The sequence below is a fragment of the Bos indicus genome, chromosome 20 (genome assembly GCF_029378745.1).
Source record: "Bos indicus isolate NIAB-ARS_2022 breed Sahiwal x Tharparkar chromosome 20, NIAB-ARS_B.indTharparkar_mat_pri_1.0, whole genome shotgun sequence".
Lineage (NCBI taxonomy): Eukaryota > Metazoa > Chordata > Mammalia > Artiodactyla > Bovidae > Bos > Bos indicus.
Window position 1 is genome coordinate 62,380,684 of NC_091779.1, and position 26,184 is coordinate 62,406,867.

Genomic DNA, 26,184 nt, shown 5'->3' on the forward strand with positions numbered 1-26,184 from the left:
ACAATATATACTTACATATAAATTTTGTACCCACCCACACATATATATATCTGAATCACTTTGCTGTATACCTGAAACGAATGCAACACTGTAAATCAACTGATAAATAAACACACATATAAGTGCATTTCTAGAAAGATGCACAAGTGTCTGAGGGACCACCCTGAGGGAGCCTGAGTCATTTTTCATCCTTTATTGTATTTGGTGGATTTCTCTTGTTTTTGTGCATTACTTTTTTAGCTGTTAGAAGAAAATGAAATTAATTGTTTAATTCTTTAAAAAGCTTTCCAAGGATGTGTTCTGGGTAAAGAAAAGAAACTAAAATGCATTTATGCTGTACCACTTACATAAAAGAACACATATAAAACTACGTTTCTGTTTCTATACAGCTGTTGTTCAGTTGCTAGCTCGTGTTTTACTCTCTGCGACCCCATGGACTGCGGCACACCAGACTTCCCTGTCCTTCACTATCGCCCAGAGTTTGCTCAAATTCACGTCCTTTCAGTTGGTGATGCTACTTAACCATCTCATCCTCTGTCTCGCCCTTCTCCTCCTGCCCTCAATCTTTCCCAGAGTCATAGAAGACATGTAAATAAATACAGAGGGGCATGGCCGAAGGATGCCTCCCCACCAGTGGGCACTTCTGAGAAGAGGCAGGATGCAAAGAGATTATTTTCACATGTAAAAAAAAATCTTCCCTTTGCGATACAATGTGAAAAATAAGAGTGTGTCAGATGAAGGGAGTGCACACCTACTTCGCTCAAAATGAGTAACATTAAAAATACTGGTATCATAGTATCATTTCCTAATTTATACACACTTAGGTTTATCCCAATAGAACACTGTTGTACCATAAGACTGTTTATTTCACAAGTGATTTTTAATTCTGTAGCCACAGTTTTACATGACCACATCTTGTTATACTTTTTAAACTTTAGGTACAGAGTTTGTTCAAAGGTCAAAGGGAAAGACACATTCTTTCTGCTGAACAATATATCCCATCTAACTTAAAGATGATTAACCTTTTGGATATCAAGAATTGAAATGGCTGAGGTCACCTTTATTTGTAGGTCCCCAAATAGCCCTGAGGTCTAAATAGGAAAATATCTTTTATAAACCGTAACAAAACTCTCACCTCAAAATAAAACGCTATGAAATTTACACAATTATATCCTTATTCAACATTTTTACAATGTCCAGAAACCCACCGGATTTTTAGAAATGACAATGAAAATAGTTTTACATTCAGAAAACAAAGCTTATACCAACGTGACATAACCTGAAGCCTGGCCCCTGTGCAGAGTGCACACAATTCTTCATCACCCTTGTTAAAGACGTATCTTCAGACACCCAGCGTGTGCCAGGGAGAACGAGGGTTTGAATGAAAAGGATTCCAATGAGATTTGCCTTGCCTGTTTGTTTCAATGGGGTCTATTACTCAAATTCCCTGGGATGTCCCAAAGGTTCACAGGGTTGCTGGTAACACTGCCAGGTTTCTAGCATCCTTTTCTGGTTTTCATCCAGTTTTGAAAGAGCCATGAGTTTCCAAACCAGCTTCCAGAACGTCTGCTCAGAAACTGGTGTTAAAGTGCTTCAATGCGACCTCCCAAAAATCTCATAAAGCATCAGCACAGGCCACTGCTGGGCCTGCCTGGGTTCGTTTAGTTTCTCATCCACATTTTCTTCAAAAACAGGAGAAAAATGTCCCGTTATCATGAAGTGATTCTCTCAAAAACCAAACTGCATGAGCAGTGATCGATTAGGGCATCTCAACACTTGGACAGACTCAGGGAATTCTCAGCAGCCTCCTGGTTCTGCTTCTTAAGTCAGCCTGGTACCGAACCATCTGTGACCCCAGGCCGAATACCTGGTGGAGCTCCCCCCAAGAATCCCCTCTGGATTCTGCCAGGGATGCAGCCAACAGCAGAGAGGACCCAGGCCCGGCTACACAACCTCATCCAGGAGCCGCCCAGGCCAACACCACCTTTTGACAAGGACACCTGGGTGATGACACGCTGGTTGTGTTCTGTGCCACACTGGACACACTTGAGGGGTCCCGGTGGGGGTCTTGGGCTGTCTCATCCTCAAATACACCAGGTCATAGCTGATATTCCCTGGCAGCTATAGTGGCAGTCCCCTTCGTGAGCACGAAACCCAAACTCCTTCCTGTGGGTGTGTGTGCACCCGCTCACATCACGTCACACGCCTCCCCTTGCAGCTGAGAGCCGTCAGACCACTGCAGGGCTTGCCTTTCACAAGAGCGTTATTTCAGGCTGGGTCAGGGGAAGGAGAGATTGAACAGCAGCCATCTCATTCAACTGAGTTCCTCAAAAATGAGCTAAATCAAACCAGGTTGTGATGGTTTGGGGAAGTGGGGCGATTTTGTTTGCTTTTCTATTTCTTAAAAAAAAAAACAAACTTCCAGTGAACTTTTTTTTAGCTGCTGATTTTAAATGTTAATGAAGACACACGAATTCATCCCTGACACAAGAGTTACCCAGAGGTTTGAAACAAATTCTCCATGCTGGAACTGGCAGGGCAACCAGGGTTTCAGGAAGAGCTGTTTTGTTGCAAGTTCTTTATAGCAACAGCCTCCCCCCCCACCCCGCCCCCACCGTGGTCACGATTATGTATCAATTTATGTATCAATGCCAGTTGTCCAGGTGAATGGGACTTTGTTGTTTAATCGCTCCTGATGGATCCTCCCGCTTTCCTTCCCAAGAAGATATGGTCCCCCAGGCCCCGCTGAAAGGGGCTCAGTGTGAGCCTACTGCCCAGAACAGCAAGGACCAGACACACAGGCCAGAGTCCTGAGGGATCACCGTGAGCTGGGCACCCACAGCCAAGGGCAGAATCCAAACAGCTCCCCATGGGGCTCGTGAGCGTGGGGGGCGTGTTAGAATGTCCGCAAATACTTAAAAAGTGCCAGCACTTCATTTGGTAAAAACAGTTGCAACTAGAAGCTTACAATAGTTCCTGATCAATCTCAGCACTGCAGGGAATACCTGCATCATATTAGATATCAGGATGGAGGATGAAACAGTGAGGGGTCCCAGGTGAGCCTGGGACTAGGGCTCATTTCGCAGAGCAAGCTCGGCCGAAGGATGCAGAGACGGTCTTCTGTCTTAATGTAGTGTGGGTCAGGGGGGAAAACTGTGCCCCTGCCAGAGGCTGTGGGAAACAGATCAGCCCTTCTTATTAGTCTTGGCTCCTTCATCCATCCCTTAGGAGTGCTTCACTTCATAGTAACTGGGTACCTGTGACTCTTCCCGGAGACTGAGGGCTTTGCATCCAATTCAGTACTGTGGTCTGGCCCTCACCTCGTGGGATTCAGTTTCAGAGCCTCATCTCTACTCAGTGGACTTTCCAGAGACCTGGCTGGCCACTGATGGCCCCGAAGGAAGTGGGCAGAGGCAGCTTGGATTGGCCCACCCATCCCCACACCTACAAATCCCACTTTCCAACTGACATCACAAACTCAACCCTCCACCGCAGAAGGAGCGAGTCGCAGGAGGGCCGGAAGTTGAGATGATGACCTAGTGCAATTTCCAAGCCCATTTCTGAGGTTTCTGGTGCCGCCAGGAGCCCGTGGGGAAGCGCTGCAGAAAAAAGTCACAAAGGTTCATAATGTTGCATTCCTTGGGTGTAGCCGAAGACATGGAAGGTCTCTAAACACCATGGTCATTCCAGCTTTTCCCTGCCCTCTCCCGGCAGTGAGCCTGGCACAGGGCTGACTGTAGAACATGTGATTCACGGAAGCAGAGAGAAACACCATCCTTCTCACACCACACACGCAGGTATTGGATGGGGAGGAACCACTTCTAGAGGTAAAATCGATGGGTGGCCCATCTGTGTTGTCACAGCCACCTCTTCGTACACAGAGGTTGAATTTTTTTTTCCTAAATACAAGGGTTCGCTTCCACGAGAGGCAACTGAGAGGCCCTGAGAAGTGACTTCACGTCCACTCCAAAGCCATTTCAGCCACCAGAGTCCCGAGGTTCTAAGAATCAAGAAGTCTCAATGGGAGGGGTGATTCCCAGGCATCGCCCTGGGGAAAAAGCAGCACTGACATTATCTTAGAAATATTTCTTCTGTCTAGTGTGATAACAACTCACTCAGATGCTAAAAAGTATTAAAATATACTTCACCTTTCCCCCTAACTCTATTTATATATAAATCCCTGAGAAGGTACCTGTCAAGTTGAAATTCACTATTTACAGTTAATAAACATCAGGAGTACAAAGCAGACACCGGATCCTCCTTGTTCTGTGCAGCAGGGCGGTGCTCTCATCTGTCAGGTGAAACTGAAAGTTGCTCAGTCGTGTTTGACTGTTTGCGACTCCATGGACTATGCAATCCATGGAATTCTCCAGGCCAGAATACTGGAGTGGATAGCCTTTCCCTTCTCCAGGGGCATCGTCCCAACCCAGGGATCGAACCCAGGCCTCCCTCATTGTGGGCAGATTCTTTACCAGCTGAGCCACCAGGGAAGCCCCAACTGTCAGGAGAGCAAGCTAAATCTCCCTCCCTAAATGAAAAGAAGGTGGTGGGTGGGGCGGAATTCTGCACAGAAGCAGCAGGTGAAATCTGCTGTCCATTCACTCTTGAGTGTCTGGAGGGCACGACACGGTAAGTCATCAGGGACACTGTTGATCTCTCATGACTCCACAGTTTTCTGCTCTTTTTAGACCTCTGAGTAGTGGCGCCAGGGATGATCAAGGCATTTTAGCTAAATCTGGAGCAGAAGATAGGCAGAAAACAAAAAGAAAAAGAAAAAGGAGGCAAAAGGGCCAGCAGGGAACTTGAGTGGTGACAGAGCTGAGGGGGACACTGCCCGTCGGTGCCCCTATCCCTGACCGACACTGGAGGAGAAGGAGGGGTGAGCCCTTGGGGAGGAAAGTGCAGCCAACCATTCAAAGCAACCAAAACATATCAACACAAAACATAATCTCAATGTAGGGTGTAGACTGGCCCATCAGGGAAACAAAGACGTGTTTCTTTCCACCTCGGGGACCAGCGCTCATCTCATCCAAGGGCACTTGGCCAAGCCCAACTCTTAGGCTCAAGGGTGACCTACAGCCAACCACATCAGTGATGCTCAAAGCAGGTCCAGACCTCTGGGCCGTTCTTCCTGGGCCCTTCTGGAACAAGGGAAGAATTCACTAAAATCTGACTTTAAAAGATGGATTATCGTCACATCTGCCTCCCATTAGCCTGGGTGCAGCCTCATGGTCTGTTAATTGAGGTTTTTGGAGAGATGAGTGTAAGATGCTCAGTGTCTGATAGTGGGGGGCGGGGGGAAAAGGAGGGCGAGCCAGTGCCACGCTGCCCACATCATGAGATGGATGGGCACTCGTCACCACGTGGCCAGGGAGCATGATTTCAATCCAGAGACAGAATAAACAGCTTCCCATTGGTCTGTAATGTTTTAAATCTATGGCTTATATGCAGGATAATATTTAAATAAAGTGCTGTTGGTAGTGCATATGTGAGAGAGACTCTGCAACCCAGAGAGCCAGAGATTCTTTAGTATTTCTCAGCTTTTTGGAGATAAAAGTATGGACAGAAAACTCCCACGGAGCGCTCAGGGCCTGGGGCAAACCACACCCGTGCACCGCCAAAGTTCCCGAATCTTGGCAAGTCTACAAAGCCTGCATGAGGATAAACTGAACACCAGGGGCTTTCATCAAAGGAAAAATAAAATTCCACACCAGGTATCTGTCAGAATTGAGTCGGGAGGAGGAAGCAACCCAGCTCACTCCAGGAGAATTTGCCAAAAACATGTTTGCTTAACATTCAGCTCTAATCCCTATTTCTCAAAAAATGTATGGCCCACCTGTGTCAGTAGTTTTGCAGAACTCTATACATCTAGCATTTCTTTTTACATCTTAAGGATATTTTAATTCAATTGTCTAAGAGCACATAACTTAATTTTGTATTTCTAGTAATAATTTATTAGCGTTGCCCCCATCTTCTTAAACACTTTTTTTCTATTTTTGAGTATGTTCAAGACTTTATATGCAGATTATCTAAAACCCCTTGCTTAAAATGAGCTTAGTTCTAGCAATAAATACACACTCTTCTATGCAGTCTCATACTTTGACAATTGGGTTTTCTCCATTTTTACCACTGGATGGAAAAGAGAGCTTCAGAAATTAAAGGAAATGTGACTCCCCTGTCTTACTTGAGTATTTTGCGGTAAAGCAAATGCCTTTATCCAATAGAAATCTTCAACATCACTTAATCCAATTAAGGACGTGTGGTGCTTTAGAGCACCCCCAAGGAGATGGAAAGGCAAAGCCCCCCCAATAAAAAAAGCAAAAGGGGGTCGACAGGAGGAGAATGCCACAGATTCTATGTGAAATCATAGAGATAGCACAAATAATTACTGCTAGAAACAGTATTTTGAACAAAGGGTCTTCAGACAAATGCATTAAGACCGTCATAAGTATTTACAAAGAGCCCTATCACTGGTCAAGTGCTCTAAGTCTGATCATAACTGAAAAATACAGAACTATACAGAAAATGTCCTTTGGATAAACTGGTCTTAAATTTTTCTGCACTGAGGTTCCAAGGGGGGCTTCTCGGGTGGCTCAATGGTCGAGTTTTAGGTAGAATGCTCACTACGAGTACTGATTGCTGGGGGAACTGGTTTCAGGCGATTCAATTAGGGCTTGGCCCACTTCACTCCTGGGTGCGGCCTGAACAAACAGGAACGTTTTCTGTGCGCCCTGGGAGGTGCTGTGCGTAAAATGCAGGGGCGCACACTTCCAGGGAAGACCACACCCAGCGTCCCCGCCGCCTCCCCCGGGGCTCCGGCCAGCTTCGTATGCCCGGCTGGCGGGCTCTGCGTCCTGCCTCGCCCCCGCGCGCCGGACACACCCGCCCTCACGTCCTTTTCCTCCAGGACGACGTCCGCTTTTCCTTCTGCGCCGCGGCCAGCCGCTGCTTCTCCGCCTCCTCGGCCTTCCGCTTCTCCTCCTTGGCCTCCTTGTACCGCCACTTGGGCAGCTGCAGGTGGCTGCTGTCCTTGGTGCTGCCCCGGGCCGCCCGCTCCGGCTGGAAGGTGGGAGCGGGCGCCTTGCTGACGCGCACCTTGGGGATGGTCACGCCGGGCCGCACGCTGCTCCGCCGCAACAGCTGCAGGGGCAGGAGGCTGGCCCTCCGGGGGGCGACCGGCGGCTGCGAAGACGCGAGGCCGGCTCTGGGGGCCTCCTCTTTGGAGACCCCCGCGGCCTGGGAGGTCTGGGATTGCGGCTCGGGGCCCTCCCCCTTGTCCCTCTCCTGGGCTTGCGTGTCCTGGTCCCCGCGCGACGCCAGGATTTCCTGCACCGCCAGCCGCCTTTTGCCCACACAGGGAGGGCTCTCAGGGCACACGGTCTGGCAGACGATGGCCACGGCGGGGCTGTAGAGGCTCGTGGTCATCTTGACCATGTGGTCCAGGGCTCCCCCGTCCTCCATGCCTTGGCGCGAGCGGGAGGTCAGCGTGGACCGCACAAAATCCGTGAGCTTCTGCAAGCAGCTCTTGGAGCCTGTGGGCTTCTGACCTGCTTCCAGGGCCAGTGGCAGCTCTGGCTTGTACTTTACCCCAAACTGCTCCGGGCAGGGTCGCTCTAGTAGCCTCTGGATGACCCGAACCGCTTCAAACCGTCCAGTGTAGGTAGCCCACTCCTGGGAGGACATACCCCTGCGGGAGTCCCTGGCGTGGACATCCGCCCCTGAAAACCAGAAAGAGAAAATAGGAATGGGTGGATGCAAGCAGACCTTTTCCCTTCCACAGACAGAAAACAAAAGACAACAGGAGATGGAGACAGCTGACTCTACCTTGGAGCTGGGCCACCTGGGCGAACCCACACCTGAGTGTCACCCCTGGCATTTACTATTATAACACAACCCACCTTTAAGTGCCCGACTTCATGGTTTGTGCTGTGCTTAGTCACTCAGTCGTGTCTGACCCTGTGACTCCATGGACCATAGCCTGCCAGCCTCCTCTGTCCATGGGATCCTCCAGGCAAGAATACTGGAGTGGGTTGTCATTCCCTTCTTCAGGGGATCTTCCCAAGCCAGGGATCAAACCTGGGTCTTCTGCCTTGGCATGCGGATTCTCTACCACTAGCACCATTTGAAAAGCCCCTCTTTCCTATAAAGAAAACCGCTTAAACTCAGCACCTAAATTGTGGATTTTTTTTAATATAGAAATGAGACTTCATGGCTTTCTGGCAATGGAGAGACAGGTGGTTTGTAACACCTGGCGGATGCTACTAGAATGTTCTAAAAATACTACCAGTAACTGTCACTGGCAAAGCATTTGCTGTCTTATTTATCTATCAACTCTCCTTTTCCTCCAAGATCTCACTCTCGGAGGTTATGATTCTTATTTTTGCAGGAAGTGTGTGTTTGTTCACTTTTGGTGCTTCAGGTTAGCTGGTCACGGGTCTGTCATCTTTACCAGACTGTGGGCTTCCAGGACAGAGGCACATCTTAGTTGTTTTTGCTTCCTGAACACATATCATTCTGATTGGTGGGAGGCATGATTTTAATAAACGTCTGTTACAATGGATGGCAGTCATGGTTGCTGAGGGCACTGCCTGAAGCCTCGAAGCTGATAAGAGAGAAGTGTCCAGACCTGGGTCCTGACCCTCAACAGTCTGCACTTCCCCCCGCCCTGCAGGGAGGCCTCCTCTTCTGTGAACTTTCTGTGTTGACACGGCCCAGGTCCTCAGGGCTTTAATCCCACAGTAATCTAAGTGCACTATGAAAGTGTTTTGTACATGCAATCAGCATCCACAATCATTTGACTTTAGGTCAAAGAGATTAGCACCCAAAATGTGGGTGAACCTCCTCCAACTAGCTGAAGACCTTAGAACAAAAGCTGACGTTTTCAGGAGAAGAAAGAATCCAGCCTCAAGATCGCAGCATCCACTCCTGCCCAAGTCTCCAGGATCCTGGCATGTCCTACAGATTCCAGGCTTACCAATGCCAATTTCCGTAACATTGTTGTTGCTGTTCAGTTGCTCAGTCGTGTCCAACACTTTGCAACTCTATGGACTGCAGCACGCCAGGCTTCCCTATCCTTCACTATCTCCTGAAGTTTGCCCAAACGCATGTCCATTGAGTCAGTGATGCCATCCAACCATCTCATCCTCTGTCGTCCCCTTCTCCACCCGCCTTCGATCTTTCCCAGCATCAGGGTCTTTTCCAATGAGTTGGCTCTTCACGTTAGGTGGCCTAAGGATTCAAGCTTCAGCTTCAGCATCAGTCCTTCCAATGAATATTCAGGGTTGATTTCTTTTAGGATTGATGGGTTTGATCTCCTTGTAGTCCAAGGGGCTCTCAAGAGTCTTCTCTAGAACCACAGTTTCAAAGCATCAATTCTTCAGTGCTTGGCCTTCTTTATGGTCCAACTCTCACATCCATACATGACTACTGGAAAAAAACCTCCCTAAAATAATTCTATTACTATATATCTCCCACCTGTTATGTCTTTCTGGAGAAATCTGCCTCCTACATCTTCACAATCTCCCTTACACAAGTCACTTCGTTCACAAATCTCCCCATACCACCCACTGCCCCTCCTGATACTGCAAAGTTAATCTTCAATTCAACTTGATGAAATGTTTGTAAGTTTCAGTAAAAGAGAAATTAATAAGGAATTGCTGTTCAGTTAAGCTTGGTCCAATCTCAGCTGCATATACAGTTAAAAATCATTCAGGATTTCAAGTCCCCTTAGTCATATTTCCACTGGCAAAACAATGTGGGGAAATAGGGCAGTTATCTAGCCTGCACGCTCTGCAGGGACCAGGCTTGGAAGAGGCTTCTGCATGTACGTCCCACATAGACTGGAGTGTCCGACACTCGAAGGCTGGGGAATAAGCACTGAAAAGAGGAGTAGGGGTCTCAGTGGCTTCCTTGCCCTGCAGCCACCGTGGCCAATGGCCCAGGCAGACCCAGCTCACCTGAATTCGCCCAGTAACACTCTTAATTCTGTGACACATGAAAGAATCACCATATTAGAAGAGTGATAATTATTTGAAACTGGAAATCAGGATGGAACTCATTAGCGAGAGTACAATTTATAAACTGACTCAAATGAAAAGGGGGCAGTAAAAATGTCATTGCAAAAAATAGATGACACATTAAGCCTTAATTAATTGCATGTCACTTGAAAAGGAGCAAACTGCAAAATTAAAATCTTAATGAACACTGCCTGAAAGAGACATTTTTCAAATGCTAATGGAAAACTAAAGGAACAGCTGTCAAAAGTTGAGTGTGCCTCTTCCTCTCCAAAATCATCTTGGAAAATACAAACACTCGAAAGAACAAAGGCCATTCTGACTGTACTGCCGCGCAAGAGTCTTGAGTCCTGCTACAAACAAGGGATTCACTTCCTTAAGAAATCACTGTGATTCAGGGTAATATTAAAGGCCTGGACACAGTCATTAAATCATGACAGACAAGTACTGATGATTAGCATTTTATGCACATACCTCTCAGAGAGTATGGAGCAGCTCTGAAAGGCCAGTGTACCAGTCTTCTGACCAGGAGACTCTTGGTATCCTCACCCCTACCTCCCTGTTGGTTCACCCAGGGCTTCAGCAGTGTAGACAAGAGCTGAGCTCCTGACAGTTAGTTCATTTGCTACCAAGTTGGGTGCTGTGAGTTGTCTATACAGGATCCTCTATTTTGTTCAAGGCAGCAACTACTCAGTTCTAGGCAGTCCATCATCACTGGTCTAACCCTGAGTTTCAAAACCTCGGAACTATTTGAACTGTGGTGTTTGAGAAGACTGAGAGTCCCTTGGACAGTAAGAATATCAAACCAGTCCTTCCTAAAGGAAATCAGTCCTGAATATTCATTCAAAGGACTGATGCTGGAGCTGAAACTCCAATCCTTTGGCCACCTGATGCAAAAAGCCAACTCATTAGAAAAGACCCTGATGCTGGGAAAGACTGAAGGCAGGAGATGAAGGGGATGACATGATGAGATGGTTGGATGACATCACTGACTCAACGGACATGAGTCTGAGCAATCTCTGGGAGATGGTGAAGGACAGGGAAGCCTGGCATGCTGCAGTCCATGGGGTCACAAAGAGTCGGACATGACTGAGCAACTGAACAGCAACAACATTGACATCTGGGCCAGATGACTGTATGTGGTGGAGGCTCTCCTGTGCATTGCAGGACTTTAAACAGCACCCCTGGTCTCTGCCCACTAGATGCCAGTAGCACTCCACCAGCTGTGACAGCCAAAGATGTCCCCCAAGGAACCACACACATCTCCACCCCACTGAGGATCATAGTTCTAACCTCTATGACCTGCAATCTTGTTTTCCATTTTCCCAGCCTCCCTTACAACTGGTCAGGGAGCCCCAAAGAGAAGGCCATTGCATCCCTGATCAAAGGGACCTTTGGGACTTCCCTGGTGGTCCAGTGGTTAAGAATCCGCCTGCCAATGCAGGAGTCACACAGGTTCAATCCCCGGTCGGGGAACTACACCCTGGGCACCGAGACTACTGAGGGCTTGCTCTAGAGCTACGACTACTGACGTCCACGTGCTCCAGAGCCCACACTCTGCAACAGGAGAAGCCACAGCGATGAGAAGCCCGTGCACCTCAACTAGAGGGTAGCCCCCGCTTGCTACAACTAGAGCGAGCCCACACACAGCAACAAAGACCCAGTACAGCCATAAATGAACAAATTGATTAAGTTTAGAAAAAGGGGTCACGTTATCAGTGATGCTGCTTCCTGTCCGAGACACGGATCTGAGGCTGGAGCTCCAGTGAGCATCCGAACTCTTCATGAGGTGACCAGTCAACACACTGGAAGGTGGAGGGGTGGGGGTGGGGGGGGGTGGAGGGGTGGAGGGTGTGGGGGCAATGCTGAGTCAAGAAAAGCATAGAGGAAGAAACCTGGATCTGTATGTTCTCAGGGAGTCAGGGCCGACTCTGTTGGGTGACTTCTAGTGAGGTGAGACAAATAGATGCTTGCTTTATTTAATCAACTGTCAAGTCGGGATTTCTGTTACTGGAAGAGGCAAACCTCCTAAAAGGGACTGCTGCTGCTGCTGCTAAGTTGCTTCAGTCGTGTCTAACTCTGTGCGACCCCATAGACAGCAGCCCACCAGGCTCCCCCGTCCCTGGGATTCTCCAGGCAAGAATACTGGAGTGGGTTGCCATTTCCTTCTCCAATGCATGAAAGTGAAAAGTGAAAGTGAAGTCGTTCAGCCGTGACCAACTCTTAGCGGCCCCATGGACTGCAGCCTACCAGGCTCCTCCATCCATGGGATTTTCCAGGCAAGAGTACTGGGGTGGGGTGCCATTGCCTTCTCCCCTAAAAGAGACTAAAGGAAGACAATCTACCTTCTGTTGCTCATTCTTAGGACCCTTTCCCCCAAGAGTCAAGGCCAGGTCCATGGGACCAGTAGGAGGCAGGCAGAGCCCAGGATGCATCACTTCCTTTCCTATGTCTCTGTAAGCCCCCAACCCCACGTGATGTGCTAAGACACTTCAGTCATGTCTGACTGTGTAACCCCATGGACTGTAGACTCTGTGCAACCCCATGGACTGTTGACAGGTTCCTCTCTCCATAGGATTCTCCAGGCAAGAATACAAGAGAGGGTTGCATACCCTCCTTCAAAGGATCTTCCCCACCCAGGGTTTGAACCTGGGTCTCCTGCACTGCAGGCGTATTCTTTACCATCTGAGCCACCCCAGGAAGCCTATCCCTGAGCAACCTACCCTTCAAATGAAGGCCCCACTCCAGTTCTACCCACACCCACAAGAGGCCTTTCTGCTCATGTTAGACAGGAGTGGGTCCCTGCTCCATCTTGGATGGGGAGGGGGGGGGTCATCTTTCCCTCCCCACCTAGACACAGGTGATTACAACACACCCAGAGAGCTTCCCCTTTTGTGGTCAAGGACCGCTAAGTTTCCAGCCTTATCAGAACAAAACAAGATAAAACCACCTGCCCAGGCCGGCACAGGCGCACCGAGATCTAAAAGGTGACTCATAGTAACCCTGGGTTTATTATGCCCAATTGTAGTAAGTTAGCATTGCTGTTTGCCCTCCCCCCGCCCCCCAACCCCCTGGGGTTTCACTTGGGTGCTTGTGACTAAGCGCCTGTGGGCAAGGAGGAAGTTACACAACCTACAGCTGTCAATCAACCTGTCATCAAATTACGCAGAAAAGGTGGGATTTTCCACCCTGCAAAAGCAATGCTACCCCGTTGTCCTGGGGCGGCGTCTGGTTTCGCTTCTCTCTCTCAGGCACGCAGGTTTGCTTTGCTCAGTAAAACTCTTGCTCCTTAAAACTGATCCGTGTCTCTTAATTGAATTCTTTCTCATCAAGAGGACAAGAACTGAGGGAATCACTGTTTTCTGGTGGTGACGGTCACACAAGATCAGTGGGGACCAGCCCTTACTGGCCTTGTCCTGGGCCACCTCCGGCCTGTATCTCGGGCACTTGGGGTGTAATCAATACGATATATTCAATATGATATGATATTCTATGTGATATTCAATATGATATGCTATTCAATATGAATATCATATATTCAATATATAATCAATACATCATCTTGGGGTATAATCAATATGATATATTCAATATGATATGCTATTCAATATGATATTAAATATGAATAGGATATATTCAATATATTAATCAATATGATATCTTGAGATATAATCAATATGATAAACCAGGAGGCAGGGTCATCAGGAAGAGCCCTTAAAGGCAGGGATCCCACCCCATCCCCAGGCACTTCAGTCTGAGAGATCTAGCAGTGCTGATTCCCACGTGCCCACCTGGTAACTCACATGGCTTGGTTTTTCAGTCTTCCCAGTCTGGCTTCCTTATCCCTGACTGGCTTCCTGGGGTGACTCTCTCGAACAAATACTTGCCCCTGGTTTCACTTTCTAGAACAAGTACTTCTGTGTCCTTGTCTCACAGCTGGCTTTCGTGGGTGCCCAAGCTGAGACTGTGCCCTTGGTGATATAAAATCCCTGATTTTTTGCCCTTCCTCTTCTTAATAACTTGAAACTATTCCAACTTAATTATGGGAAATCCATGTTTTCCTCTACAAGCAGAAAGAAACCTCTCTGGGGACATCATATCCTTTGGCTTTCCGGAAACACACAGTCAGGGCTTGCCTACAACAAGGATGAGGATATGATCAGTAGCGGTAATGCCTCTGCTCTCTGCTCATTAGATGAGCCTCCTCCACCTTCCTTTCTGTCTGTTTTGTTCCCCACAATCACAGGGAAACTAGAGGCTTTTGTTTGGTTGTGTTTGCTCCCCAAATGCCGCAGCAATGACACACGTCAGGTATGAAAGCCAGCTCTCTTAAGCAAGTCTGGAACCAACCTCCGCCGGGTTCTGCTTCTCTTCAGAGATAATCACATCCTCTGTACGGTTCTCGGAGCCACTTATTAAACACACCCATCACTTTGGGGCATTAATATTCCACTGAATTAACAAGGTTCTGCAGTCAGCACCACCCAGCTCCAACCCCGCTGTGATATCAGCAGAGCTGACAGTTCTCCTTAGGAAGCCCAAAACGAAAGAGCCAACAGATCAGCTTTTTAGAACCTAGTTATATTTTTATTAAAAGCCTAAGTTTTGGTAATTCTGACATTACCTTGTTCTGCCTGACAAGGTAAGATAAGAGCTCATAGGCACTCATAGATTATGAACTATTAGAAAATCTAAACAGTTTAGGGGTGGCATTCAATTCAATGATTCATTATTTCTAAAAGGAAATAGTTCTTATTAAATATAATGAAATTCAACCCAGATTCAGAAAGACACTCAGGTTCAGAAGAATATTGCACTCGAAAAAATGAGAATGAGATACACAATTTTATCCTAACCATTATTATGTAGTAATGCAAAAATGCCTTTTGCTTTTAAAATGATCACAGGATGACCTGATTCTGTACTTTGTTCTTAGCTGTACATAAACATCAATCCAAAAGCAATACTCAGATTTTAGGATCTTTACAGGCTTTAGTTTTTCTTAATAAATTCAAATGGAAATAAGAAGACTTTAAAATACTGATGCCAATTATTTAAATATCTCAACAAGTATCCTTTTTGCTATGTATCAAATTCAGAAAAGACATTCAATCACATATTGTTTTCTCTTCTAAAACAGACACACACACATCTACTGTAAGAGGAAAATGTAACCCACTTTCCTGGGGAAAAGTAGAAGCTAACTTAGTGGCAACAGCAGAAAATGAAAATATTCTAAAGTTAAACAACAAAAGCCTTAGAGGGCAGTCAAAAGCTTCCTGAAGAAGGCGTCAGATTCTCTCTTCACTTTCCCCATCGTTTCCCATTTACATCACATCAGTGGCTTTCAACAACAGTCGACTTTCCCAATAGGGGACGTTTGGCAACGTCCAGAGGTATTTTTGGTTGTCCGAACCAAGAGGTGCTACAGTCACCTAGCGAGCAGAGGCCAGGGGTGCTGCTGAACAGCCTGCAATTCACAGGACAGCCCACCCTGAAGAGTCACCCGGCCCCAGTGTCGATAGGACCAGGATTGAGAAGTAAGAAAGTGAAGTATCTCATCATAAGCATATTTTCAAAGGGAAAAGTATACCATAGTTTTTCATTTAACAAATCATATTAAACACACAAAGTCACTAATAACCGACTTCCCTGGTGTTACAGTGGAGGGGAATCTGCCTGCCAAGGCATGGGACACGAGCTCGATCCCTGGTCGGGGAAGATCCCACATGCTGGAGCAACTAAGTCCTCGCACCACAACTACTGAGCCTGTGCTCTGGACCCCGAGAGCTGCAGCCACCGAAGCCCGCGTGCCCTGGAGCCCGTGCTCCACAGGAGAGAAGCAACCCTCAAACTGCAAGAAAAAGTAGCCCCCACTCGCCACAAAGAAAGCCCATGCGCCGCAACAAAGACCCAGCACAGCCAAAAATAAATAAGTAAATTAATTAAAAAAATAATAAAATCCGTAATAACAATAATGATAACCAAATCTTCCCTGGTGGCTCAGATGGTAAAGAATCCACCTGTAACGCAAGAGACCCTGGTTCAATCCCTGAGTCAGGAAGATGCCCGAGAAGGGAATGGCAACCCACTCCAGTATTCTTGCCTGGAGAATCCCATGGACAGAGGAGCCTGGGATGCAATGCGTGGGATCACAAAGAGTAGGGCACGACTGAGCAACTAACAGTTTCACACTTTTTTACTTTTTCAACCATTACCGACAGCTTCCTCCATTCCAGGCAACCGTCCGTGTCATGTGTGAACTCAGTCAGTCCCCATCACGACGCTCTGCAGTAACTACTGACGTCCGCTGAATATTAAGAAGAAACAGGCCTAGGGCAGGAGGTGACTGGCTTTGGCTGTAGAGAGGCTGAACGGAGGAGCTGGAATTTGACACCAGGATCCAGCTGGTTTTATGCGTCTTTCTGCTCTGACCACGTTCAGTCCAGGGATGCAGGCCTAGAGGTTTGTACTCATGAGGGATTATTCTAGACTGATGAGGTTGTGATCACGCAGATGGGAACAGGAAAGGGAAAGTATATGAAACCTAATGCCAAATTTGTTAACCAAATAACAGAGGAAAAGGGGGAAACACATTAGCATTGAATACACTGTCTTAAGCAGACCCATCTCTCCTGAGATCTGAAAAATGGTTCTGAGATCCTGTAACTGCCTGAAACCTGCACCAGACCCAGGAAAAAAGAAAGACAGGAAATCCCACGCAAGGTCTAGAGTGATTAGCAGGCAATTGATCTAAGAGCAAGAGGGTTTGTAATTCAAATGAATTCACATGGGGAAAATTCCTGGATCGACAGGGTAAGTTTTTGGTGGTAAAAGTAAATAGCTACACTCAATTATAAGATCCAGAAGTAGTAAAAGCAGATGAAGGACCCCCCAAACACAAAAGCATCATAATCACCATTTAATTAGGAGGAACCATCCCTCCCCAACGTCCCCGATAAACTTCGTGGAAACTGATTGTTGTTGTTTAATTGCGAAGTCGTGTCTGATTCTTTGCGACCCCATGGACAGAGAAGCCCGTCAGGCCCCTCTGTCCCTGGGATTTTCTAGGCAAGAATACTAGAGTGGGTTGCCACTTCCTCCTCCAGGGGATCTTCCCGACCCAACGATTAAATTCAAGTCTCCTGCACTGGCAGGCAGATTCTTTCCTGCTGAATCACTAGGGAAGCCCACTGCTCTTTAAAAAAAAAAAAAAAAATGAAACTGTCATTGAGTCAAAAGCACAATCAATGAAATTAATTTCAATTAAGATCTTTTTTAGTTACAAAAAAGTTTTTCATCTTTGAAGCCTGTCTTTGCTTATAGAATTTATTTTTCTTACAGCATCTCCTAAAACACTCTAGTTAAGTAAAGCAGGAGAAAAAATAAAAAACAATCCAAAGTAGGTTGGGGATCCTCTAACTCCAATCTAATCACAAGGCAAGGGTCTTCCCAAGTGTCGCTAGTGGTAAAGAATCTACTTGCCAGTGCCGGAGATATGAGAGATGTGGGTTCAATCCCTGGGTTGGAAGATCCCCTGGAGGAGGAAATGGCAACCCACTCCAGTATTCTTGCCTGGAGAATCCCATGGACAGAGGAGCCTGGAGGGCTACCATCCATAGAGTGGCAAAGAGTCGGACATAACTGAGCGACTTCACACGTGCACACACAAGGTACTGAGATGGGAGGGCACGCCTTCTCTCTAGGAGCTCGTAGGGTCCAGCGAGATCAGCTGAAGCCAGAGCCAAGAACAAAACCAAAATAAATTAAGATGATGAAATCAAGTAACAGCGACAACAGCGTCTCCCACTGACTGAGATGTGAAGACGCTCTCTCTGTGCCTGACCCTGGGTGCGGGCTTCATGAACATTTCTCACTTAATTGTCAGAATAACTCAAGGAGGCTGTGCTCTACTGATGGGCACTGATTCTCTTTTAGCATGAGGAGGAAAAGATCTTCGCTCTTCACTGCAACAGACGGGATCTTTCTAGTTGTGGTATGTGAACTCTTAGATGTGGCATGTGGGATCTAGCTTCCTGACCCGGGATCGAACCCTGGCCCCCTGCATCGGGAGTGTGGAGTCTTAGCCAGTGGACCAGCAAGAAGTCCCAACACATATTTTTTAAGGAGCACACTCAGCATTGCCTGGGGCCCTGAGACCACAGAAGAAAGGTGGGGACGTACCTGCTAGCATCAGGGCTCGGATGCACTCTGTCCGGCCCTGCATGGCTGCTTTCATCAGGGCCGTGAACCCGAATGCGTTCCTCCTTTCAAGGTCAAGACCAGGGAAATAGTTCAACAAGTAGTTGGTGATGGTGACGTGCCCTGCAAAGAGAAATGCACACGTGGATGGACCACCCTCCACAAAGAGTGGGCATCCCAGAAGGGCTTCCTACACACAGAGCAAAATGGGGCAGCGTCCGCCTGCAGGGCTGGACCATCTTTGGGAGGGTGGGCAGCGTGTGTGTTTGCCTCCCAAGCCACAGGAAAGAATTCTCAGGAGTCCAGGATACAAGGCAACGGAGGACCCTGCCTGGGCCACAGCGCTGCTGCCTCTGGTTCACTTGAGTTCCCTTTTGCCAACCTGCTTGAAGGCCAGCTGTCCAGGCAACCTGTTAAGGAGTGGACATGGGCAGCAGGGAGGCTGCGGGGGCACACCTGAGCTGGTCGCATGCGGATTCTGTCAGCTCCCAGCAGGAGAGGGCAACGCAGAACAGAAAAGGAAGCTAGGAGCCATTTCCCAGAATTCCAGAGCCTCAGAGAGGAGACAGTCTGCATCTCATCACCATAGCAACAGGATGTGTTAGTGCATACTGCCACCCTGGCATGGCTCAGAAGGTCCTCTCTCTCTCTCTCTCTCTCTTACACACACATACCCACAGAGAACACAGGGAGTGTTGCTACCCAGACCCTCATCCATTAACCCAAGCAGGTAAGAATATTCATATCAGAATATAAATTTCTCCACTTCATCGCCCTGTACTTCAAAAAAAAGGGCCGGATTTTCTGCTCATTCTCAGAGGATTCTCAAAAAGCCTGCACACTCTTAGGTAGCGGTGAATAAGGAGAACATCATGTGAGAAGCTGTGTTCCCAGGATGCTCCTGGTTCACCCCGAGAAAGATCCTCAGACAACACACAAAGAGGCTCTGGGGTCAAATGCCCGAGCTGTCCGAAGCTGCTGTCCGACACCTGGGATGGGTAATGAGGCTGTCCTGTGCACTGTAGGATGGTCAGCCGCCTCCCTGAACTCTGCCCACTAGACATGGTAGCTACCACACCTCCGTCCCTCCCAGGCATGACAACCGCAAGTGTCTCTGGACCTCACCAAGTATCGCTGGGGGCAAAATCAGCCCTGTTGAGAACCACTGTCCCAGAAGCTCAGATGTCACTGTTTCAGGACCAAGGTGGAGGACAGCCTCCCTTTCTGCTCCCCTTCGCCCTGACCCTGGCACCCCCAGCCCCTCTTGCTTGCCATCTGCATCCTGGCCCTAATGATGGCTAACACACCTCAGGAGTGCGGGCAGTCTGCACGAGGGCCTGGGTACCAGTCTCCATCCTTTTTTGAGGGGGGAGCTGCTCTGGGTCTTGGTTCCTGCATGAGGGCTTTATCTAGTTGCCGTGAGCGGGGACTACTCTCTAGTCGCAGTGTTGGGCTTCTCATTGCAGTGGCTTCCAGGCTCCAGGGCTCAGGAGTTGCAGAGCACAGGCTGAGGTGCCCCTCGGCATGTGGGATCTTCCCGGAGCGGAGAAGAACCCACGGCCCCTGCACTGGCAGGCAGATTCCTCACCACCGGACCACGAGGGAAGTCCCCAGTCTCCATCCCTCTACCCTGAGGATTCAGCTCTGAAAGCCCCTCATCCCCACCCCGTGCAGGTCCCTCGGAACCCCCCTCACTGTCAGGGCTGCAGGTGTAGGGCCAGGTGGACACTGAACTGTACTTTCTGCTGTTAACTGGGCACCACCGGCTCCTTGCAGGGAGGCTTCTGCACCTCGAAGAGGCCAGGAAACCTGAGGCTCCTTCCTTGACTGGTACCAGGAAGGGCACTGCGTGAGACTGGGGCTATGGCAGAGGAGGTAAGACCTCCCCGGAAGACGGCATGCACGAGCCACAAGGTGTTTCCTAAGACTCACATACACACACGCATGTGCACGCACACACACACACACACATGCCCTGCAGGCTGGGAGGCCGAGCCAACAGAGGCCCCCAGCACAGCGGCAGGCAGAAGCCCCTTCTCCTGCTGCAGTGGCATCGCCTGGGCTCCACCCTGGCCCTGCCAATACGTGCACGCCCCTCAGTAACTAACTCCTCCCACGTGGGAGCCCTGTCCTCCCTGTCGTCGCACCCCGATCAAGACATATGTACACGTGGGACTGGGTTTCCTTCCCCAAAAGGCACCAGACACTGCAGGCTGCTGGCCGAGCGATAGTACCTCCTTCTCATCAGCCTCAGGGTTAAAAACGAACCAGCAGCAAAAACCAGGGTGTGGACTCTAACAGAAGCAGTGTGGTCTGCTCCCCGTGGCAGACCTCAGCCCGCCTCCTGACCTCACTGCCAACATGAAAAGGTGAAACTTCGCTGACTTTCTGAGATGAGCACTGACTAACACGGTCCTGTCACGGGGTTAACAAGCCAGAAACAAATGAGAGGGACCTTTCCGCTCTGTGACTCACAGATTCCAACCAGAGGCTGACACTTTTTGACTCTCTGCTGTTTACAGAACCCACGCCACCCCAGCCATTCCCCCCACCCCCCGCCGACCCAGGAAGGATGCTGGCTGTCAGATCCCCAAAGCAGCTTAACTGGGGCAAACTGTCAGGGCGGGGGCAGAGGGAGGGCGGTCTTTTGATCTCAGTTGCGTTTGTGGGCCAGCTAAGCGCTCTGCAGCACCTGTCAGTTAGATTTAGCCAGGGTTGTAGTGAAACAAATTGCAATTTGTTTAGAGCCATTTTTTCTAAAAAACATGAAGGAGTGTGTCGGACGCATCTTCAGCAGGATGTCCTTTGCACTGACATGCTAAACGCTCTAAACAGGCAGGGAGAAGGAATACCTAGGATCCACAAAGCAAACGGTCCGTTATATAGATCTGTCCTGTGTGTTATGTAGAGATCGGAAAAACCAACACGCAGCCCATGCGTTCTGACAACTCGGACTCAAGCTGTCATGACCCATGCAATCACTCCCAGGTCCCGCTGGCTTCCCCAGGATGACAGAACAGTACCTCTTATCGCACAGACAACCTCACTCAGCTGAAACAGAAGATGGACCTGATGCTGCTAAGAATGAATAAATGTTAACCTTCTTTAAGATGACAATTAACCAAAAGGAGCTTTCTCCTTGAGTAAGAAAGATAGACAGATGATAAGTAGGTAGATAGATGATAGGTAAGTAGATACAGGGACAGATGATAGATAGGTAAGCAATAGATAGATGATAGATGGATAGACAGGGAAGACAGACAGATAGGTAGGTACATATATTGATGAATGGATCATAGATAGATGGATAGATGGTAGGTAACTAAATAGAACCCGGCAAGGAGATCCAACCAGTCCATCCTAAAGGAAATCAGTCCTGAATATTCACTGGAAGGACTTACGCTGAAGCTGAAGCTCCAATACTTTGGCCACCTAATGCGAAGAACCGACTCCTTGGGAAAGACTCTGATGCTGGGAAGGGTTGAAGGTAGGAGGAGAAGGCGATGACAGAGGATGAGATGGTGGGATGGCATCACCAACTTGATGGACATGAGTTTGAGCAAGCTCTGGGAGTTGGCGATGGACAAGGAGGCCTGGCGTGCTGCAGTCCATGGGGTCACAAAGAGTCAGACATGTTCAGTCAGTGACTTAACTGAACTTCCTTATAAAACAGAATGTGTCTTACATTAAAATCTAGTTTGAGCCTAGTCACCATGGACCATATGAATAGGATTTGGTCCCTGAAGTCCTCAGAGTGGACTTTGACCACACACGGCTCAAAAACACCCCCTCCCATGGACCCTGTTAGCCTTACCCTGCCTAAAAGCAGGGCATAAGTGACCCAGGGAATAAGTTAATTCTTGATGACTCAGCTTCAGTGGGGTGACTAAGTAGCCATGTGGACAGAGAACTGAGTACTTAAGAGAGCTGGGTCTGAGAACACCCAAGTTCAAGCTTCAAGCCTGCCACTTAAAATCCGGGTGATCTTGGGAAGGTCAGTCAACGTCACTGAATCTGTTTCTACAACTGGAAAACGGAGATAATATCAACTTCACGATGGTGAAAATGACGAGAGACAAGGTATGTATAAAAAGTGCCTAATAGACAAATCTCTGGGCAGAAAAACTCCAAATAACTTATGCACGTGCTCCAGTCCCAAGGAGGTGACACAGTAGAACCCACTCCTTCACTCGTGGGCTGTGCACAGACTCCACTCCGAAGAGTAAACTATGAAGATGGTGGTGGGGGTAGTAATCTTCCAAGAGAGATGTCTGGCCAACACGACCTCAGCCTGGTGATCAGGGTCAACAGTCGTGTCCAGAGGTGGGCGGACAAAGATTCTCTGCTGATCAAACTTCAGTCAGGCTCCTGAACCTTCTCCCAAGTGCATCTGTGCTCTTCCTTGCAAAATCTCACTTTAGCAAGAACCCAGCTAGTAAGTCAATTGAACTCTGGTTAACTCACCCCTGCTCCACTCTAGTATCTGATCTGTTCTTCATCCCCCACCACCCCGCAGGGGATATCCAATCACCCCGGCCCATCTTCATCAAGAATCTTGCTAGGTTGGTTTGGCCAGAATCCCTCTGATGTTCCTTCCGCCTTAGTAATTTTCCATCCACAGACCCCTCCCCTGCCATTCTGCTCCATGGCTATAAATTCCCACTTGCCCATTGCAATGGTGCTCATGCCTGTCTGATGATTCTGAACAAAGTCAGCCTGACCGTCTATAACTGGTGTCATTGAACACTTTAAAAAAAAACAAAACCCTTCATGGGACATCATGAGACTAGCACTGTGGTACTCCTTTGAAAAACCCACAACTCCACTCTAATCATGAAAAAAACAACAGACACACACAAATTGAGGGACCCGCCCGCTACAGACTACTACCACCCCAGTGTTCTTGCCTCGGAAATCCCATGGACAGAGGAACCTGGCGGGCTACAGTCTGCAGGGTCGCAGAGTCAGGCATGACTGAAGTCACTCAGCACACACACTGCAGACTACTAGACAAGCACTCCCCAGACTGTCAAGGTCATGAAATCTGAGGCACTGTCACACCAAGAGGAACCTGAGGGGACACGACAACGAAACATCACGTGGGACCCTAGCCGGGATCTTGGAACAGAAAAAGTACATTGGTGGAAAAACGAGGAAGTCTGAATTTTAAGAGATGGACATAAGTTAATAATAAAGATGCATCGATACGGGTTTATTTTGTTCGATAATAGACAAAATTTGTGTCATAATAGTGTAAGATTCTACCACAGGGGTAACCAGGTGTGGGGTGTTCTGAATTCTCTGCACAATCTTTGCAGCTTTTCTGTAAGTCTGAACTATTCTAATATCAAAAGTTTGTCTTATGAAAGGGGAATCTAGGCAAGGGCCACTCAATAGACTGCAAGGTAGGGACAGTGATTCTCATCCGGCTGCTAGGTGCAGATCCTATCCACGCCATACACAAGCCTCACCAGTGGAGGGGGAGGGGGGCTCATGGGTGGGCGTGCAATGGACAGAGAAGATGTGGTTGGACCCCCAGCAGGACAGGAGGGTAGAGAGGAGATGCTGACTCAGAAGGAAGTGAATGGACACGTCTCGGTAATTGTTGGGCTGAACCAAACAACAGAAAAGCCAAAGGTGACTCCTGGGGACACCCCAGCCCCAGGGTTCTGACTCTACTTTGGATATTGCTGCTGTTGTTGATTACTTGGCCAGTGGTGTTTTCCCTGAGGGTACACGAGGGTGGAAAAGTCCATGGTGGCCAAGTCTGACTTCCTATCTGTCTATCTATGTTGCGGAAGAAAAGCAAAGCTCCCTTTGGATCATTGCCATGGTTTCAAAGAGAAAAGGTTAATATCTATACATTCTTAGAAGCATCATGTCCACCCTTGATTTCCATTGAGTGACGATACCCCAAGCCCCAAGTGGGGAATTTTAAACTTTCCCACTCTCTTTTATTTTTTTCTTAATTATTTATTGTTTGGCTTTGCTGGGCCTGCTGCCACCTGGGCTTTTCTCTATTGCGGTGAGCTGGGGCTGCTCACTAGTTGCAGTAAGTGGGCTTCTCTTTGAGGCAGCTTTTCTTGTCGCGGAGTGGAGGCTCCAGGGGCGAGGGCTTCAGTGGCTGTGGCGGGGCTGTGATTCCCTGGCTCCAGGGCACAGGCTCAATAGTTTGTGGTGTGCAGGTTTAGTTGCTCCACCGCATGCGGGATCTTCCCCGACCAGGGATCAAACCCGTGTCTCCTGCATTGGCAGGCGGATTCTTTACCCCTGAGCCATCAGGAAAGCCCTAAACTTTCCCACTGTTACAGGAAACCCCTCTGCACCTCCTACTTCACAGAGGGAACTGAAACCACAGAAGGGAACTCCCTCTACTTTCCCCCCATCACCCCCCAAACTTCCCCACATCCCTCCTAGAAAAGAGGGGAGGATTCTTCTCCTATTGAAATGCCAATCTCTCCTCCCCATCCAGTGCTTTAAAGACATTCCCCATCCACTGCTGGAGAATATATTCACGCTACAAATTACTTCCTCTTTCTCTTCAACCTCTCCCACCTTGCAAATTCATTCCCACCAGACTGTATTATGGCTTAAATTTTTCACCTTTTGCCATGTGGCTTCAACATTCTTCAGTTAAGAACACTGGGACTTCGCTGGTGGTCCACTGGTTAAGAATCTGCCTGCCAATGCAGAGGACACGGGTTCCATCCTTGGTCCTGGAAGATCCCCCACGCCGCGGGGCAAGTATGCCCGTGCGTCACACCTACTGAGGCCCTCACACCCTAGAGCCCATGCCTCACAAGAGAAGCCGCCACAATGAGAAGCCCTCGCACCACCAGCAGACAAAGCCTGAGCATAGAAGTTAACACCCAGTGCAGGCAAAGAAAACAGGGTTGGCCCACTTGACATCTGTGGAAGCTCGAAACACACACACTGGCAGGACTATCTGCCTAAGGAGAACGTGCCCAAGATGACGTGATGGTTCCAGGAAGAGGATGAGAAATCCATGGAGCAGAGCGGCCCAGGCAGACGGGTGTGGTTCACTCACAGACACGTGAGCCAAGGCCGTCTAGATCAGCCGGCTCCCAGCCCATCCACAGACGCATCAACTATAAACACGGTAAACTAGGGCTGGAGACTGTCATGCAGCAATAAGCTGGTACACGTGCTCAAGGATCTCCTGGCTTAAAATACACGACTGTCTTAGTCCATTCGAGCTGCTGTAACAAACTGCCATTGACTGAGTGGCTTAAACAAGAAATATTTATTTTTTCACAGTGCTGGAGGCTGGGAAGTTCAAGGTCAAAGTGCCAGCAGATTCTCTCTGGTGAGAATCCACTTCCGAGCCCACTCCCCGATTCATAGATAGTTGTCCTATTGTGTTCTCACATGGCAGAAGGGGTAAGGAAGCTCTCTGGAGTCTCTTTTATGGAGCACTAATTCTATTCATGAATGATCCCCTCCTCATGACCTAATTATCTCCCTAAAGCCCCATCTCCTATTACCATCCCATGGAGATTAGGATTCAACATATGAATTTGGAGGGGGACATAAACATCCAGTCCATTGCAATGATCAACAATAATCCCTGTGGCCCTGTCTTTGCACTCCAGTCATCTGCCAATCATATGACATCTTTTCAGTCTGAATTCCAGTCACCTGCTCTCACTATTGCTACTTACACCCCCACCAATCCTCCTGAAACCATCTTCCTTCATTCCCCGATGACTGTCTTGTACCAAAAATCTGACAGTTATGAGTCAGTTCCCACCTTACTAGACATTTCCATAGCATTAACCACGTGTCTGCTCCATCCAACACTTTCTGCAAATGTCCTGATAGCTCACCCTTCTGATTTTCTTCCTAGCTCTCTGTCCACCCCTCAATTTTCTTTGTGAATTCTTCTGTTCTCTGCTTTCTGAAATGCCACTGTTACTCGGATGCATGACTAAGCCTTCTTCTCATCTCA

The 26,184-nt window shown here is 48.4% G+C and overlaps 1 protein-coding gene across 3 annotated transcripts in view; it reads right to left on the reverse strand.

The window, feature by feature from the left end:
• Window positions 1-861: 861 nt before the first annotated feature.
• The window catches only part of ANKRD33B (ankyrin repeat domain 33B), a 101,677-nt gene continuing 76,354 nt past the window's right edge, over window positions 862-26,184 (reverse strand). For 2 of the 3 annotated variants that reach the window (XM_019982826.2, XM_070774849.1), the window contains exons 3-4: window positions 18,198-18,338; window positions 862-7,718 (exon numbers count right to left, since the gene is read on the reverse strand). In XM_019982826.2, the coding sequence (XP_019838385.2) occupies window positions 6,889-7,718; window positions 18,198-18,338 (971 nt within the window). In that variant the 3' untranslated portion in view covers window positions 862-6,888. The remainder of the gene's footprint in view (window positions 7,719-18,197; window positions 18,339-26,184) is intronic. The other variant, XM_070774848.1, reaches the window with a different exon arrangement.